At 51.8% G+C, this 17,467-nt stretch overlaps 5 protein-coding genes across 5 annotated transcripts; 2 read left to right on the top strand and 3 right to left on the bottom strand.

Moving 5' to 3' along the window:
- Positions 1–3,016: 3,016 nt before the first annotated feature.
- BDV17DRAFT_295209 (trypsin-like serine peptidase) lies at positions 3,017–5,437 on the top strand (the record flags this gene model as incomplete). Its single annotated transcript, XM_073763011.1, has 4 exons — positions 3,017–3,212; positions 3,270–3,340; positions 3,390–3,765; positions 3,822–5,437. The coding sequence occupies 4 exons, from the start codon at positions 3,017–3,019 to the stop codon at positions 5,435–5,437; spliced, it is 2,259 nt and encodes a 752-aa protein (XP_073611550.1).
- A 1,575-nt stretch (positions 5,438–7,012) lies between these two features.
- On the bottom strand, positions 7,013–9,289 carry BDV17DRAFT_207679 (peptide MFS transporter). The gene is made up of 3 exons (XM_073755362.1): positions 9,086–9,289; positions 8,623–8,960; positions 7,013–8,569 (listed from the first exon to the last, which is right to left on the bottom strand). The coding sequence occupies exons 1-3, from the start codon at positions 9,118–9,120 to the stop codon at positions 7,185–7,187; spliced, it is 1,758 nt and encodes a 585-aa protein (XP_073611549.1). The 5' UTR covers positions 9,121–9,289; the 3' UTR covers positions 7,013–7,184.
- A 2,224-nt stretch (positions 9,290–11,513) lies between these two features.
- BDV17DRAFT_207707 (uncharacterized protein) lies at positions 11,514–13,523 on the top strand. The gene is made up of 4 exons (XM_073755363.1): positions 11,514–11,550; positions 11,602–11,939; positions 12,003–12,119; positions 12,213–13,523. The coding sequence occupies exons 2-4, from the start codon at positions 11,937–11,939 to the stop codon at positions 12,996–12,998; spliced, it is 906 nt and encodes a 301-aa protein (XP_073611548.1). The 5' UTR covers positions 11,514–11,550; positions 11,602–11,936; the 3' UTR covers positions 12,999–13,523.
- On the bottom strand, positions 13,237–15,166 carry BDV17DRAFT_284525 (uncharacterized protein; the record flags this gene model as incomplete). The annotated part of the gene is made up of 4 exons (XM_073760547.1): positions 13,237–13,284; positions 13,448–13,871; positions 13,961–14,911; positions 15,039–15,166. 4 exons carry the CDS (start codon positions 15,164–15,166, stop codon positions 13,237–13,239), a joined length of 1,551 nt encoding a protein of 516 aa, XP_073611547.1.
- A 574-nt stretch (positions 15,167–15,740) lies between these two features.
- On the bottom strand, positions 15,741–17,329 carry BDV17DRAFT_274063 (eukaryotic translation initiation factor 4E). Its single transcript, XM_073759070.1, has 3 exons — positions 16,866–17,329; positions 16,734–16,805; positions 15,741–16,674 (listed from the first exon to the last, which is right to left on the bottom strand). The coding sequence occupies exons 1-3, from the start codon at positions 17,061–17,063 to the stop codon at positions 16,207–16,209; spliced, it is 738 nt and encodes a 245-aa protein (XP_073611546.1). The 5' UTR covers positions 17,064–17,329; the 3' UTR covers positions 15,741–16,206.
- Between the last annotated feature and the right edge of the window lie 138 nt (positions 17,330–17,467).

Below are 17,467 nucleotides of genomic sequence, written 5' to 3'. Positions count from 1 at the left end.
TAGCTCAAAGCCTTTGTCAGAATGCTGCAAGGTGTGCGAGGCAAATTGGATGACAGACCTTTCATGGTGCTGGTAGCAGTTTGCTTGCGTGGGATGTCAGAGACGATAGGGGTGCCAGATTCTGAACTTTGACTTGGTGGCAGTCCATAGGCCTCAGAAGAGGAAGGCATTGCTCAAGCGAGGCAAGAATATGAGCTTGGTAACAGCTTCTGCGTGGATGCCAAAGTGAAAAAGAAGGAAACATAGGGTAAGGTCAGCAGGCTTGTAGAAGTTGGAATCAAAAACAAGCCCGCCTCTCCAGCCGACTTCTTGAGCAATTCACTTAATTGACTTCGCCCACTTTCTTCACTCAACAGCTTTCCTCTCCTCCCCAACATTCACAAAACCCAACTTCCCTTGTCTTTACAGCCAAGACCCAAGCTCTCTTAGAATCTCTCTTGAAGAGAATAAGATAAGAATAACAACTGTTCCAGTTCCCCTGATATCTTGCCTCGACCTAAGACCCCGTTGTCCTCTGAGAAAACAAGGCACACGTCGCGATTTCCCAGTGTTGCAATATATCTTCCCGTCCGTTAACCAAACAACAATTCCAGATCATTCCTCATGGCTGCTGAAACAAACGTCGTCTTTGCGCCAGGCTTTTCAGCTACTATGAAAGCCTGCTGCATAGACGAGGCTCATTGATTAAACAGTGCGCGAGCGAAAACACCAAGGACTTTATACTGGATAATCCCTGTCGCGCTCCAATTCCAACGAGAATCGATTCTCCTACTGAAAGATCAGCTGAGCTGCTGTTGTCTCTACCGCACTGTGTTATTTTCTGGCGCCCAAAAAAACCGCTTTCTTCCGTTATTGTTCCCTTTCTCACATCATCCACCAGAGCAAGGATTTGCAGTCTGATTGTCTAATATGGAAGGAGCAGCTTGATGAATGTCTTTTTGGCGGCCTTACCGCAAGAGGCGGCTTATTTGCCTTTGTTTCTCTTTCGGAAATCCCACGGTTGCGACAGACCTTCGCTACGCTGAACCACTGCGTACTCAATCTTGGCGACATGTGGAGTTTATCACAAATGAAACAGCTTCTGATAAATTTTCGAACCCACTCCTCCGATCTGACTATTGTCCGAGGTATACTGTAGGATAGTTGTTCTTATACTCCTGAAGCTATAGGAGAGCCTCAGCCACCGTTTCTAATGTCTCCGTCACAAGGGCTCAACGGGTACCTGGAGCATCCGCTTCTGGTCGAAGCTCAGCAACGTCTCAAAAAAGGCCCATCTCGACTGACGAGCGCGAGATACAGCTAGCTTCGTCAATGATGTCCCTACATTATTACCATGCTCATCTTCTCAAGAACATACTGAGCAACGTTGCCTTGACCAGCACTCTCACAATTCCCCTATTCATCTTGCCTTTACTTCTGCGAGACCAGGATTGCTCGATACCAAGCGGCTTATTGACAACGAAACTTGATGCTATCAACACAAGTGGGAAGCCCATCGTCGATGAAATGGGACTAGCGCAGAAAGTACAATCCATAGGTCCTACAAATGCATTTCTTGGAACTTTCCTCATGAACTTGCAAGCCTTGACAGGTCACTTCGATGAACAGTTCACCAAACTCAGATTGGACAGTGTTAAGCGCCTCCACATCGATTCAAACTCAATCTGTTCAAATTTTTCCAGGATGCAAAGGATCATTTGCCTGGCATAAGCGGAGTCTGGCACATTACTACCGTTCCAAGATTATGTCCACGTTGGATCGAGACTAACCCGAGTCCCTCCGAGGGCAATCCGATTGCTGTAGACCTCGCTATAATCGAGCAAATTATTAGTGGATCCCGTCCGTTTGCTGAAAATGTCAATCTTACTATTTGGCTCGCTTATGAGGTTATCCATTTGCCTAGTATGTTTTCATCTATCCGCACGCGACCCCTATCCTGAATTGTTGCGTTGTAGGACCGTCTATGTGGCCTAGTACTGACTCTATTGACAGCCATAGTAAATAAATGTCTTGATATACGTCCTCTTGAGGATACAATCAGTGACAGCAGCAGCACTTCTGTCAAACAGTGGCAAGATGAGCGAGAGCGCATCGTCCAGTTTACAACCAAAAGCTTCTCAGCCGCTGTTACAACTTTCATCGAGCAGAGCGGGGAATATGGTTTTAGCCTCTTCAACATACTTGATCATCTAGCAGGCGAAGATTTGAATCGCATCAGGGAGCAAATTGAGGACTTCTATGATTCAGATTCGGACGGCTATCAGCGGAAACACATGATCACGCCTTGGGAGACGGCATTGTCAATTACTGATTCATGAGATTGAATGACGAAGACTTCAGTGGTCAGACACCCCTGTACTTGCTGGTAGTCATGGGGGATCAATCTCCCCGCCCGTACCTTGTCCAAAATTCTAGAATACGGGCTGACACTGGGCGAACCAAACTCGTCGCTGCTCGTTAGATTCGAGCCGTTAGTTTCCACCACTTTAAGCTTATCTCAATCTTGGTTATACTGGATCAGCCTACTCCTGTCGTTTCGTTGTCGATCTACGCGGATTATTTCCAAGCAAAACCCCGGTTCCCTCATGGACTGTCACCTACCAACGAGGCGCAAGTTATCCCTCACACAACCTCTCCATCGCCGTCTAGGCCCTACTCTCATGAAGCCACCTCTACGACTATCCAATAACCCGGCGACTTCGTTGCCGAGGATCGACGAACTGCTTCGATCAGTCCCCGCGCGGAGATCTATGACGAGCGACCCATATTTACTGTCCGTCTGTTGAAGGGGATGTCCGTCATCACTGAGGACCAGCGTTGCGGGATCAACGCGAACAACCTGAGAAATATGTCGTCAACAAACGATATAAAGACCTCCCCCTCCAATCTTGGCTCCTCGAGATTTGTCTTTTCGACTCAACCACGCCTCCTCGTAAGGTCCTACACATATCTCAGCGACCCTCCATAGCGAGTACTCAGTCTAACCAACCCATCTTTTTCTCCTTAATCATACATCATGCCTCTCATCTTCAACGGGAATAATCGCTCCTCCTCGAACGACATCCCCACCTGGGATCTCAAGACCTGCTCCTCTGACGTGCCGCGGGACGTGCAGCACTTCAAATATCTCAACGAGTCCCCTCGTCCGGCTGATGAGGATAATCGTTCCCCTGTTAACAGGAGAGACGTCTTGCCCGGTGGCAAGTACCGCGGTAAGCTGGCCAGTATCTCGTCGCTATCGTGCCAGAGACTGACTGATTGATACTCAGGGATTGCGAAGCTGTTCTCGCGCTATGAGCGCAGCAACGAGGACAGCTGGGTCATCTCCACCGGCTTCCTTGTCCGACGACCTCGTCGCGACCGCCGGTCACAACGTCTATGATTGGCAGTACGACCTGGGCGAACTCGTTGAGATGAAGGTGTTCATCGGGTACACCGGCATGGCCAACGTCGACAATCCCGAGGTCGAGTTCCGCGCGGCGGAGCGCGTTGCTACCACCGCGGATTGGATGGAGAAAGGCGGCCGCAAGGAGTCGGACCTTGCCTTCATCAAGCTCACCCACCCATTCGAGCATGTCAGACCTTTCAACTACAGGAACACGCCAGCGAGCGAGCGAGGATTGATCGGTGTTGTCGGCTATGCTGCTGACCTCAAGAAGGATGGCGAGCGCGGTGCTGGCCTCTACGAGGATTTCCATGAGACGAAGTGGGATCTCGATCGGAACCGGTGGGACATGCTTGAGTACGAGCTTGATGTACAAGGAGGTAGGCCATGGCTCGACCAGGTCGCCTATACTCAGAGTGTCCTCTAACAAGTGCAGGAAATGTCGGCGGCCCTGTCCTCGACGACAACCTCAATGTCATTGGCGTCCACACCTACGGTGGCGCGCGAAACCTAGCCACCGTCATCGGCCGTCACGGACACTTCTTTGAGCAATATATTGACGCTCTGGATGAGCACGGTGGGCACGGCCAGCGCTACGAGAGCTACGAGCGCCAGCGGCGCCAGTACCAACCTTCATACCGCGGCCGCGGCGAGGACCAAGAACTCGTAAACCAGATCCTCAAGCTCGTCAGGGACTTCCCCTCGGCTATCCCGCAGGACATTCTCTCGCCCGACGGCAAGCTCTCCCTCGGCCAACTCGGCGTCCCCGCAGGAGCCGTCGCAAACATCGCTCTCAGCGCCGCCGCCAACGCAGTCAGGGAGGACGTCGACACCGACAAAAACAACTTTGAGCGCGATCAAGCCTTCGACGGCATCGTGGAGCGCGCTATCCTTGCCGAAGCGGCCCTCATCGCCGTACAGGAAATGAGCCCTCGTCTGCGCCAGAACGAGCACATCTTCGACACCATCACCGAGGTCGTGACGGAACTCCTCCCATCCATCCAGCAGGCCGGCTCCACGGTCATCAACACTGCCCAGGAGCCCATCCTCCGCCTTGCTCTCGATGAGATTCGCAACAAAGATCGAGGCACCTACACCACGCGCTCCAGGTCCATTCCATCATTCCGCCAGTCGCGCGGCACCGCCAGCCGCCGCGGCCTCAGCAACAAGGAGGCCTCCTTCGCCGACGCCGTCTCTGAGACCGCAAGGGACGAGCGCACCGAGCGCTTCGTTAACAACATCACCTGCGAGGCCCTCTCCGACGAGGCCGAAGTCAAGTGGAACCACCTCAATATCTCAAAGTCTCTCCGCTCTTCGGCCTCCTCCATCTTGGAGGCCGGCCAGAGAAAGCCGAACATGGTTGGCCCCACCCTTGCGGGTAAGGGCCAGTACTACCAGGGCCAGAACCAGGGCCAGCAATCCTACATCTACGGCTACGGTCAGCAGCAGCAGCAGATCAACCTGCACAACCTGCACAACCTGCACAACCTCCTCAACATGGCCATGACCATGGACGACGACGAGTTCCCGCTCTCCGTCGAATGTCTCCCGCTCCGCGCTGTCGTCGCCGAAGCCGCACTGCAAGCCATCCTGCGCGTCCCGCATCAGGACCTCGAAGCCGATGGCCTCTTCGACTGCATGCGCGATGTAATCAGGAAGCACGGCCCCGTCGTCATGCGCATTGCTCCCGCCGTGATCCGCAAGGTCGCGCCCGTCTTTACCGCCCTCGCCGAGGAGGAGTACAGCGGCGGCCGGCAATATGGCTACGCTGCCCGTGGTAAGTGGGGACGAGGCGAGTACGCCCGCGGTGCTCGTGGCTATGGCCGTGAGCGCGAGCGCGAGTACGGATCTGGCTACGGCCGTGGCAAGTATGGCCGCGGCGGCTATACTTACGAGCAGGAGTCCGAGCCCGAATCGGGGTTCGAAAACATCAGCCGCATCAAGCGCCAGCAGCAGAAGATCCGCCTTGCGACTAAGCCCATGGCCTTGAAGAAGGATAAGCCGCTTAGTGCGCTCTCAGCTGCTGAGCAGGATTTCTTAAAGGCCTTCTAAAGGTAGGTACTATAGGGCTTCTTCAGCATCCAATCCAGCTCTTTAGCTCATTGTAGCGATCATCATCAATTATTGTGTTTGATAATTGGTGTCTTGGTTTCTCGGGAAAGGGTGTCGAATTCGCATTATGAGCTTTGCAAAAAGGTGAATGTGTATGGACAGTTGGCATGGAAAAGCTGAAAGTCAAAAGTTTCGATCTATAATGTCGTTGGAGAAAATCATGGTGTGTATTTTTCAGGGTTAGTATTAGGTGCCAGAATGGAACTAGGTCTGCCTTCAATCCCTTCCTTGGTCTCTTAGTCTTAGGTCTCTCGTCGTGTCTTAGTTTTCCTTAAGAGAAAACGCAACGGTACGTGCGCGCTCTGCAAATGGGAGGTTGAGATAGGGCTTGCCGGTCTTGGACCGCACAGTGAGGCGTCAGTAGGCCGGGATTCCCCCGGACCGGCCTCTGTGCAATGACGGCTGCCAGCGCGCGGCTTCACCTGCTCTCCTGTGCAGATTATGTATAAACTGTTTCCTCTCATGCATTAGTTATTCCCTCCCCATCACTGAACCTCGATTCATAGGGAACAAGGGACCAAGGCTTCCGCTAGACTCTTGACTCTTGAGCCCGAAGTCTTGTCTTCTCTTGCCTTGTCTTGGCGGGAAAAGCTCTCCACCTCACGATGCCGCAAAACCGGCTGGGCATGTTGGACACGCGGCATGCCAAACCCTCGAAGTCGAATCCCGGTCGAATGTCGATGGTTGATTGGCTGGATCAAAGCCCTCCGCGGACCGCCAGCAGCAGCTACAAGGGCCAAGTTAAGATCCACCGTCGCGTGGCCAGTTTCCTTCGAGAAAAACGCCTATAATTGCTCGGCTGCACCCTCCACGAAAGTCCAATGTAATTCTGTATTATCTTTGTACTGGATCTCTAATATAAACCCATCTTTTCACCTACAAGCCATGAGTAAGCACGCACCTTGCCTGTTACTCCAGGGGGTACCCCTACTCCCTCCGGTTATAGTCCTTAATCTCCTTTGGGGTAATAGGGAGACCCCAACTCCCTTTATTCTAGAGCACTTTATCTCAGTCTCTGTTTGGGTAATAGGCGCGCTTGGGAGGTAGGCGTGCTTAGGGTGTAGGTATGCTTAGGCAGTATATAGTAGGTGTGCTTAATAGTATATATGTCCATCTACATGGGTGTAGTTTAGGGGTCCTTATTACCATACAGAACCAGCGGTCCGTCTCTCCTAAAAAGCGCGAAGTGTGCATCGGGGCGAAATAATCGGTGGGCCGGGTGCAGCGCAGCAATTAGGTGCTTCGGCAAACTTCGAAAAGTGGAAATGGAACCAGTGGGTGGGTCAGACCGTGACTGCGGAAGTCGCCGAAGCTGGAAGGTCTGCGCACCAGACTTGGGTTCTTTTATGTCAGAGAAACTGAACATTTTTGCTGCTGTTTCATGCTGAGTGGGTGAGGTTCGGAGTTGAGGTTTGACCCCGGGAAGAATCAGTCGCTCGGTGAGAGGTCTGGATAACGATGAGTCACCTCTAGCTTGAACTCCAGAAAGATCTTTAGGGTTATGAAGCTCCGAAGCGTACGTGAAAAGAGGTCAGTGTAGACTAAGAATAAGAACAAATTAATTATGTACAACAGTCATCTGCTCAGCAGGTGTCGCTATGCAACGTATCGCAATTACAGCATTATGCATATATACCGCTCATAGAGCGCACGTAAAACATCACCAATCATGAGCCAATTATATGGCTTAGTTCTGTTCCTTGTCCTTTTCAAGCTTCTCGATGCGAGGGGCAGGAACATCAGGGTCGTTGGCATCGAGAGCGTTCATCTCGTCCTCAGCATCGTTGAGGTGGCGGTAGATGAAGAAGAAGAGGATACCAGCGAGGAACGATGCGCAAGCCAGACCAACAAACATCCACATGATGGCCGGGTCGAATGCAGCAGGTGTCAGGGCTTCGGCAAGGGCGGATCCGAAAGCGTTCGTGAGCAGGTACATCGACTGCACGAAGGACTTCATGGATGGAGGGGCCTTGGTGTAGGCGTACTCCAGACCGGACACCGAAGCAAAGATTTCGGAGATACCAATGAAGAAATAGGCAGGGGTCTGAATACCAATGTGAATGTTGTTGGGCTGTGCTGTACCATCGACAATCGATGCATCGCAGAGAGGCGAGTCGTAACACGGGCCAGCCGAGTAGATGAGGTGCTGGACAATAGCAGCATACATCATGGCCAGGGAGGCAACAATGAAACCGAGCGAGATACGAGAGATAGGGCGGAATCGGATACGCAAGCGGCGGAGCACGGGGTACACAAGGCTCTCCAGAACCGGGATGAAGACAATGATGGAGATGGGATCAAAGTTCTGCATCAGATCGTTGGGAATGCCGTGGCCTTGCATCTGGCCAGCCTGTGTGACAAAGTTGCTCGAGAACTGGCCGTAGACGACCCAGTAGATGGGGTAGAAAGCGAAGACGCGGCAGGCCACAAGCGCACGTTTAAGCTCATCAATAAAGTGGTCGTCCCAGGGAAGGTTGGCTCGGTTGCCGCCATTCTCTGCCTGCCATGTCGGCTTGGGTGCATCCATGTTGCGGTTGACGACCATGATCCAGAGAGCCTTGAAAGCGTCGGTGATGACTGATCCCTGAGGCGGACGGACAACGTAGTACTTGCGACCGCAGATGATAACTGCTGTACCGACGGCGAACATGCACAGGCATAGAAGGTAAGCCGACCAGAATCCAATGTCCCGTTCCATGTAGGGGGTAGCCAATAGCGAGAGCGATCCGATGTTTATACAGCCGTAAAAGATCATGTAAATGCGTTGAATCGTAAGAGATGGATCGATGATAACCCTTTCGCCCTTCTTGGTGGTAGACACTGCCATCTTCTTGCGCTTGTACTGATCCGCAATCAGAGGAGCAACGTTACTCTTGATACCACCAGTTCCCAGACCAATGATAAGAATCGAGACGATGAATCCTCCGATACCAGCTCCATTCTCAAGAGCAGTAGGAATGGAAGTGCAAACGAGGATCAACAGACCAACAAGGTAGACAACGCAGAAGAGAACGATTGTCTTGTATTTGCCAAGGTACTGATCAGCAACGATGGCACCGAAAATGGGTGTGACTAGACGAGATGTTAGTTTCGGTTCGAGGTAGATCAAACCTGGAAAGACAAACCGTAACACCAGAATTGGAAGAAAGTGGTCAATCCAGTGGCGCCCTGGTGTCCCATGCCGAGCGCACCTGGTCCGCCTCCAGTGCCGTCCAGGGGACGCTGAATGTAGTTCTGAAACAATCCAGACATTCCATAGTATGTGAAACGCTCGCACAATTCGACAATCGCAACCAACCACGCGGATAGCGGGAGATTTTCCGCGACATGGCGGAGTGTCTTGTTCTCGAAGGCGTTGGGTTCTTCACCATCGGGAGTGTCAGGAAGCGCCTTCTCGTCGACGACCTGATCCTTTTCCGTCACAGGAGCACCAGTAATGGGTGTATCGCTAGCGAGAGCCGGTCTGAGGACGGTCAGCAAAGCACCGAAATCGAACGTCAAAACTTCGGAGCAAGAAATCCGATGATTCCTATGCGGAGAGCCAGCAGAGAGCAAGTGGGAAATTTCAGTGCAAGGAGGCAAACTCACTGAGTGGCCTCGACGCCATGCTCGACTGCAGACATATTGTAGAGGACGGGCAAAGGAAATCCTCAGTAGTCGGATATACTGAGCTTGACTTGTCGCAGAGATAAAAGAACAGCTCCAGGAACGGAGGCGACTCACACCATATTATACCCATAGCCAGAGTCGCGTGGGAGTCAGAGCGGGACCGTCCTTATCTCCAAAAAATCACAAAATATGGCGACCCGTAAAAAGTCCGTCCAAAAAGAGCAGTAACCACCGATGTAACCCCAGGTTCAAACAAGCGAGTCAAGCGGCACTCAAGCCTTTCTCGGCTGTCTTGTCTGTCTTGTCAGGGCTAGCCGCAAGATAATTGGGTCGCGTGGCTAACGTCCGGAGTTCACCGGCTGTGGAATGGATCTTTTTCGCCATCGCGTCGCCTCCTTCCATGCACACAATCTGGCGCCATCGACAACAAATTCATTATCGCGTTTAAGCATATTTTGTCACAAACAATCCATACCAGAGCTTCTGTAGACAAGTAATCCAGTCTCATAGCAGTTGCGATCGGTTTCGGGTGGTTGCGAACTTTTGACCGAGGTTCGACCGCATGCGGATCGTTTTAGGTAACGCAAACGATCCTGTTAGCGACCGGATATCGTCTCAATAAAATCGCAGAGATAAGAACCGCTTTCCCTGCCGTCGAGCAAAGCCGTCCGAGTCCTCGAGAACAAGCTGTAACCCCACTCGGTCTATCCGAGGTCGAGTGGTCGACGGAGTCGCGCAATAATACTCCGGTGTAGGTCCCCGCGTGCGATGATACACGATGTGACCCAATAAGCTTTCCCATCTCCAAGTGACTCCAACTTGAGGTCGTCTGCAGGTAAAGATCCGTGGTGTTGGAAAGCATAATCTCCGCGTCCGACAAGAGCGAAATCAGGAAACTGGGGATGTGACAGAGATGGTCCACTGCAAGCGATGTCACCCCGGGGTAGAGACGCAAGGATGCAGTTGCCTCGTAACTCTCGTTGGCCAGAGGCAGTCAATCGCTTCCTATCTCGAACTCGGACTTCCAGATCATGCATCGTAGACGGTGGAACGGTAGTCTAACCGGTCGGGGTAAACCGAAGCGGCGCTTCAAGCCGTTCAGGACGATTTTATCGATCATCGAACGAGGTCAAAGGAATTGATGAGACGCTGGGTTCCTGTTGCTACTTAACGAGTCAGCAATTAGCCCAGCAAGATGCAAGTGCTCTGGCCAGCTGCCGCGATCGGGCGTATCTCGAGATTTCCTGCTCCGGTATCGGTGACCCGGCAGGTTGAGAACAAGACATCCAGAGGCAGACGAGGACAAGGTGAACAGCGAAAGGGCTTGACTAGTTGACTTACCATGAGACATAGCATGATGGAAGCATCACAGAGGCTAAGACGACAATCACGATGATCTTGATTCGAGAGTGATCTGCGCGAGACAAAACAACAGCCATCTCACGTGCGAGAGCGAGATCGGCCGTCGGACATAACTCTTGCTTGACATGAGCCATCGGGAAGTTCAGAACAAGCAACAACTTAAGAGAAGAATTCAGTCAGTTCAGGAGGGTCTCACCTTCTTATCAATCCAGGCCAGTCGTACAATTTAGCTCACTGAGCACGCCTTCCAAGAGGCGCTAAGCACCAACCATGACACTGCGCGTCTTGGTTCCTCTGCAGACCAATCCCGACACCCTTGGCCCTCTTGGCTAGATGCAGACGCGCAACATATCTACCCAGGGGCCCAATGGCGGACCTTGCTGACTCGGAGATACGATCGCAAACACATGGAGGATGCCAGATGGATGTGAGTGATGATCGGCACTGTCATCGGGCTGGAGGATTACTCGACCTCATTCACCAGAGTGACTCACGTTCGATGCGGAGACCACCATGAATGGGACAAACGAACACTCGCTGTCTAAGTGCTAAGTGCATGAGATATACGAGCTCGGGAATAGTTGCCCATTTGGTCCCTGGGCTTCTCGATGATAACAGTGCCCATTCTACAACTGCTGTTCAAGCCCGTCTGCACTTCTTTGTTGTTTCTTAATCCAGGTGCAGCCCTGCTATCAAGCGTAAGCAAGGTGCATACCCAATGATCGTTAGGTCTTTCCAAAGCAGAGATCCATACCTATGGTCCCTGCTTGCACAGGGTGGAGGCTACGTATCCCAATGAAGACCCCGACGTCCGAGATCGGCGCTACAAGGACGTGGTAGATAGGCAAGAGAGCCTCATCCTTACTGACTTAATATTGTCGATCCGCCATTTGCGCTAGGTGTTCTGGCTGTGGTCCTCTTGCAGCTGCAAATGCCGAGCATAATGAGCATCCTAGTTGGCTGAGGTCGGAGCCCTGTCCGACTCGTGCACTCCTGTCCACTTCTTACTCGAACTTGGTATAGCTTCATCTGGGACTCAGCCCAAGCATATGGCGTACATAGTATAGTTCTCATGCATAACTGTATGTATAGCTCGGTTACTGTAAAGGCGATACACTGACAGGCTATTCAAGCTGCCCATATACAGGTTACTTCACTCATAGGTTGTAAACAATAGGCCCAGATCTTCACGTCCTCGGACCTGAGGCAATCACTGTCCAGGAAAATGCTCGACCAAGATGTTCGTACCCTGGACTCCTCGTGGGTATAGTACTGTCCAGTGAATTCAGTATCAATCGCTGTCATAGCTGAGGATATTTCCATTCACTGTACGGCAGCCGCATCCAATCCGCACGCCCTCAATACCACACACTGACCCTCCTTCCATCTCCCAGCTTTAACTCAACACCTATCGCTACTTCCCGAGATCGACTACTCAATCATCCCACTCGCATACCGCAGCTGAACAATGGTAAGCAATCCCCATCATATCCCACCAGCGCCTATACAACCACTAACCAACCATCCACAAAAGACTCGCTGGTACTTCGGCAACCAAGGAGAAAGCGGCGTGTCGGTCCAAACCTTCGGGAACAGAACCGTCATCACGGTGCCAAATCAACTCACGATCGTGGCGACGGGCGGGTCAGTGGTCAGTATAAAGCTTCTATTTCCTACCTCTTAACACCTTAAAATGCGATGTATGTACCCCAACTAACTAACTTACCCCGATGATCTCATCTAGTCTTTCACCCCAACAAGAGCCCGCGAACAAAACTCCCCCTCTGGCCGCCGCCCCCGTTTCCAAGGGTATCGAGATTTCCGCGAGGGTAATAGTTGGAGCCGGAACCGTCGCCGTCGTGCTCGAGGAAGAGGAAGAGGTTACCATCACCCCGGTCCTCGCGGGCCAGTCCATGCAAACGGCACCACTATCACCGACCAGTCATCCCGTTCGGATCCTGAACAGCAGGGGAGAAATAATAGCAGACAACAGCGCCTCCAGGGCGGCGCTCAGGGAATCGATGTCAGGGCCGGTAACAGGAACGCGGAAACAACCCACACTGGGACAGGAACTGGGTTGATATCTCGTGCGATTGCTTCTGCGTCTGCGTCTGCTCCTTCTTCTGCTTCTGCTCCGATGAATGTTACTGCTGGTAGCATGGCTGGGCAGATGTCTGTTTCTGCATCAGCGCCTGGGTCGGGGTTCGGGGTTGGGGTTGGGGGTCAACTGTCCAGCGCTGGCCCTGACACTGGCAGTACCTATACGGAACACACCTGGACCTCCCAGGGTCACGGTGCCCTTGAACAAAGAGGACAGCTCGTTGTACTGCCGCCCAGACCTCGAGACTACGCGTCTGTTGGTCGAGACTATGTGCACAGTCAGCATCCCGGGGACGAGGACGAGGAGTGGAAGATCGACCCCGCTGCCCTCAATAATGGCTATGATGGTGGGCTTGAGTTGGATGTGAGTGAGGAGGTCCTTCTCGGCGGGATATCGTCGACCTATCTGGATCTAACGGAGATTGAGTGAGCCTCAAGGGAAGGCTGGCCTTTTCATATTGAGTTACTTGCTGGTAGGCTTCTGGGTCTGGTTCGTCGGGGTGATGATTTTCTTTTGCTTTTGCAAATTCTATAAGGGGTCGATGCTTTACTTAGGGGGTAGGTGGCTTAGTTTTGCTGGTGGGTTTTGTTTGAGGGCGCACTTTCACACTTCATTTCTGTTCTCATCGTGAGAGCTTTGTATTATGTTAATTGAATACTGACCTCATTTACTCAACGCTTTGACGGCCCATTATGCCCATGTCATTCCGTAGCCTCTTCATAATCAGTATTACATTGAGCCCAGAAGGTCCTTGTCGGTAGCTAAATAGCAACCCCGATTTGACCCTTATCAGAAACGCCGTCCCGAGCTTCAGCATCCTCATTCTTATTCTCCTTCTCCTCTCCCCTTCTTCTTTCCTCCCCAACGACAACACCAACATTCCTCAGAATCTCCTCACCTAGCGTCCCCCTCACGTGATACACCACCTCCCTAACCTTCCGTCGCCTCTCCAGCCTCACAACCTTCAACTGCCTCTTAACATCCACGACTCTCCCTCTACCAACTTGTTCCGCAATCTGCCTCGGAAAAAGCACAGAAACCTTCCTCATACAATACGGCAAATAAAACCCCGCATCGACACAATTATCCTTGAAATTGATGCTCTTCAGACGCTTGGGATCGAACCAGTGCAGGAAAGGGTCTGCGTCGACGACGAAGCCCGTTAAGATTAGGGTTCGGATGGAAAGGCGGTTTCTGGTTTCGCCCATGGCCATGGCTTTGATTTTGGATTTTTCAACGGCGACTTTGTCGAGGTATTCGGCGCATCCGATTTTGTGGTGGAGGGAGCCGTAGCCTGTGCCGCTGTTGGGAAACATTTGTTAGTATTTTTCTTTGAGAAAAGGAGTGAGCTTAGAGGCTACGGCTCTTGCTGGTGAAAATCAGTTACGTACTAATAAACCGGTTCCGCGTAAGTAGTCTTATCAAGACGCCAACCGCCCTTGATGTAAGGCCATTTGTAGGCGCGGCGAAGACGCGGGGGCAGCGCCATTCCGAGTTCAAGTTCCTCGAGGTTGGGGTTCAGCCAAGCGGCTTGGAAGATGTACATTTGGTAAGACTGCATCATGCCTGTGATCTTGAGGACGCGCAGGTTACGAAACATGCAGAGAGGGGCCATGTTGTCGAGTGGGAAGATGGCGGGGTCTTCTTCTTCCTCTGCTTCGTCTTGTTGTTTGTCGTTTTCTTCTCTGGAGCCTTTGTTCTCGCTCTTGCGGTCGGTTTCTGTGGCTCTCTCGTCCGTAGTTTTGTATGCGGGGAGCGGCACTGGCCAGAATACATCGAAGCCTAGGGTTCGGCGGTCTTTAGGAAGCGCCGTCCACAGCATTCCACCGCGGAACTCCATGAGTGGGTTGGCGGGGGTGGCTTGGTCGGGGGTGTAAGGAAGGATATAAGGAACTGGCTCTTCTTCCTCTTGCACTTCAAGCTCAAGTTCAAGCTCTTCCCCTACGCCCGTTGCATCCTCTTCCTCATCTTTATCCCTCTTCTTGCCCCTTCCACTAAGCCTATTGAAAGTCGATCGAATCATCGAGTTCGAACGACGCACGTCAGCCGTAACACTAGACGCACGAATACGGCTCTTAGAAGGAGATCGAGATCTCGAGCGTGAGAGTCTGGCTCCTAGGTCAAGGACGCGGCTTGTAGGGAAGAGCGATGAGCTACTGCGTCCGGTTATCGAGTTCGGGTTGAGGGCATCGCTCATGCTAAACCGGCGGCTTCGTCTCTCGGGGGCGACAATCTCGATCTCGACTTCGGCTGTCTCTTCTGAGTCTGCGGCTGTAGTAATAATTGAGGGAGCGCGGGGTGTCTGCTCTGGTCCGATGTTGAAGGGGAATCTAGTGTGGAGGCTTTGGTCGTGGTCTGTAGAGGGACGCCAGAGAGTCATGGTTAGTACTCGGTTTCCTACAGAGGCAAATACCGTAGTTGAGACGACTCCTTGTGTTGAAGGGCGCGAAGGTCGGTATGGGAGTAAACTTGCCTGCTTCAATTTTATCGTTGGTGTTCTTATTCCAGTCCTCGGCGTCCTTCCAGAACTCATCACCGAGAAGAGTGGCCTTCCAGTGAGCTGGGAAGTCCTCAATCCCATTTGTTTTGGGATCCATGGTGTCTCGAGTCGCCATGACGATGAGAGTTCAAGAAAGCATGAATAGGCGACCAATTGAGAGAGAAGGAAGAGGAGAGAAAGAAAGAGAGTGGGTGGATGAGAAACACAGTCAGTAGCCCTCTCACTTCGCAACAGTCATATGGTTTAGGTTGTGAGAGGGGCATTACTTGCTGTTGATCTATGCAATTCTATTCTGTTTATAATCTGGTAAGAGGACTAGCTCTTTGCACCTGGTTTTTATAGAGCAGATGCTCTTGTTCAGCCAGGGTCAATACAATCATCGGACGCTGAGATATCCAAGGCTCTGCAAGATTTGATCATTCCTAGGCACAAGCCAGGTTTTTGAAGCAGTCAGGTACACGACCGCTAAGGGGTATTCATCGGAAGACAGGTTGTGTTCACAGGACAACATAAGAGCCTGTGCAAATGGGACGAAATATATATATATTCTTCAACGTTTTCCGCCAGAAGGACGAGCACTAGCCCACCATAGGATTCCATTGATTTCGAGATATCAGTTTCAAGGTTCATAAGCAGGATGCTTGCTTTTATATCCTACAATATGCTCGTATCGTATATCTACCATACCCGCAGTGTTCTTTCACTGAACTATTTCCGATTGAAAATCGACAAGCGCCAAGTCATTCAGCTAATTATGTGAAGCACACGGGAAATACCAGGTGGATTTCTAAACTAGATTGACAGCAAGTACAAATGCGATTATGGAACTCATGTTTCTGCTGCTGTTGCTTTTGTGATGATCTCGCAACGCTTTGCTTTCTTCGGACCCCATAAATAGAACTCCAATATAAGTGGTATAGACTCGTCAAAAATAAAGCATGAAAAAGTAAAAGCTCGTGTCTACCAGCAAGTCATCAGCGAATCGAAGGAGTTTCGGGTGCAGCGACTGTTAAGAGTTTCCTTGACGCAACCCATATATTCGTCACCACCCGTGACCGGGTATCGTCCAGTCATTCGTATCTTTGAACGAATTCAGAACTCATGATTCGTCATTAGAACACTGTCTGCCGCAAAGGCTTAGACAGTGTACTTGGCCTTGGCCCTCGTGCTGCCGCTGTGGGCGCTATCCGTGTGCCCTGAGAACTCGACACTGTCGTTGGGGCCGACGCGAAGGACCTCCTTGAAGCGACGGCCAATGTTCTCAAGCACTTCCTTGCCTTGAGCAGGTGTACGTCCGTTCTTGTCACCAGGGATGCTCTTGCCAACGGTCCGTGTCCAGAGTCCGACACGGTAGAAACCTTTGCGTACGTTCACAACAACACCCATAACCTCCTGGTCGCCATCGTTCTCGAGGGTCTCGCCGATTGCCGCCAGCTGGGCGTGGAGCCACAAGTCATCGATAGGAACCGACCGCTTATCCTTGAACGAAAATGACCACTTTCCACCGTGCTTGTTTTGAGGGTCTTCCCACTCGGGGCGAACACCCTTCTTGAAGAGGTGGTAGTCGGCCTTGAGACCGAGTTCGGACGTCGGAGTGATGTTGTTCTAGAGGAAAAGGGTATTAGAACGCGATTCTATCATGTGTCGGGATATAAAGCACATACGTAAATGCCCCAGAATTCCTCAACCGAGTTAAATGTCACGACTTCTTTCAGAAGGTCGTTCCAGTTATCGCCCTATTATTTCAAACCAACGTAAGCAACGGCCTTGTGCGATCGAAGCTGGTCGTGTCCTACCTTGCCACTAGGAGGCTTCGTGAACCAAAGAGTCCATTCGTGCATCAGAGGGTGCTTGACATTGAAGTTATCGGGGTCGTGGAAGACAGTAACGACGTCGCCGTTGGCCTTCTCGGTCTTCTCTTCAGCGGCAACCGCGGGCGGGGCCGTGTTCTCGTTCGTCACCGGTAGGGGAGCATTCTCTGCGACAGCGGCCATTATGACAGAAATGAGACGAAACTGATGTCAGATGAAAGGGAGGAGACGGGTGAGCGGTGAGTCTGCGTGGAGGACGGTGAGGCCGTTGAAGGCGAGGTCTCGGTGGGGGAGGAAAATTTGTGTTGTCCAGGCCGTAAAGGAAGGTGCAGCCCAAGAGCGAGGAATCAAGAGGAAAGCGGCCGTGAATGCGCAACAAGCCACGTAGAGAATCAAGTAACTGCTCCAGGCAGAATCACGGCACAGCAAGTGTTGGAGGTCACTGCAGATATGATGAGGTTTCTTCGATCGTTTTTTGAAGATTGCCGCAGCTGGATCCCGCTTTTCCTTTTCGGGCCGCCCTCTCCGATCACGAGCCTTATTGGCTACAAGGAAACCCTAAGAACATGGAGAAGATGGAGAACTAG

The sequence above is a fragment of the Aspergillus undulatus genome (assembly GCF_047715775.1).
Source record: "Aspergillus undulatus strain CBS 261.88 unplaced genomic scaffold BDV17scaffold_64, whole genome shotgun sequence".
NCBI classification, from domain to species: Eukaryota; Fungi; Ascomycota; class Eurotiomycetes; order Eurotiales; family Aspergillaceae; genus Aspergillus; species Aspergillus undulatus.
The sequence above is the reverse complement of the archived record's forward strand: the minus strand, read 5'-3'. Positions and strand labels throughout refer to the sequence as shown.

Coding starts and splice junctions, on each gene's coding strand:
- BDV17DRAFT_207679 (XM_073755362.1), bottom strand. CDS start 9,120: ATGTCTGCAGTCGAGCATGGCGTCGAGGCCACTCA. Junction 8,961..9,085: donor CATGGCGTCGAGGCCACTCA/GTGAGTTTGCCT, acceptor GACCGTCCTCAG/ACCGGCTCTCGCTAGCGATA. Junction 8,570..8,622: donor CTTCCAATTCTGGTGTTACG/GTTTGTCTTTCC, acceptor CATCTCGTCTAG/TCACACCCATTTTCGGTGCC.
- BDV17DRAFT_274063 (XM_073759070.1), bottom strand. CDS start 17,063: ATGGCCGCTGTCGCAGAGAATGCTCCCCTACCGGTGACGAACGAGAAC. Junction 16,806..16,865: donor CGAAGCCTCCTAGTGGCAAG/GTAGGACACGAC, acceptor TTGAAATAATAG/GGCGATAACTGGAACGACCT. Junction 16,675..16,733: donor AGGAATTCTGGGGCATTTAC/GTATGTGCTTTA, acceptor CTTTTCCTCTAG/AACAACATCACTCCGACGTC.
- BDV17DRAFT_207707 (XM_073755363.1), top strand. Junction 12,120..12,212: donor TGGCGACGGGCGGGTCAGTG/GTCAGTATAAAG, acceptor GATCTCATCTAG/TCTTTCACCCCAACAAGAGC.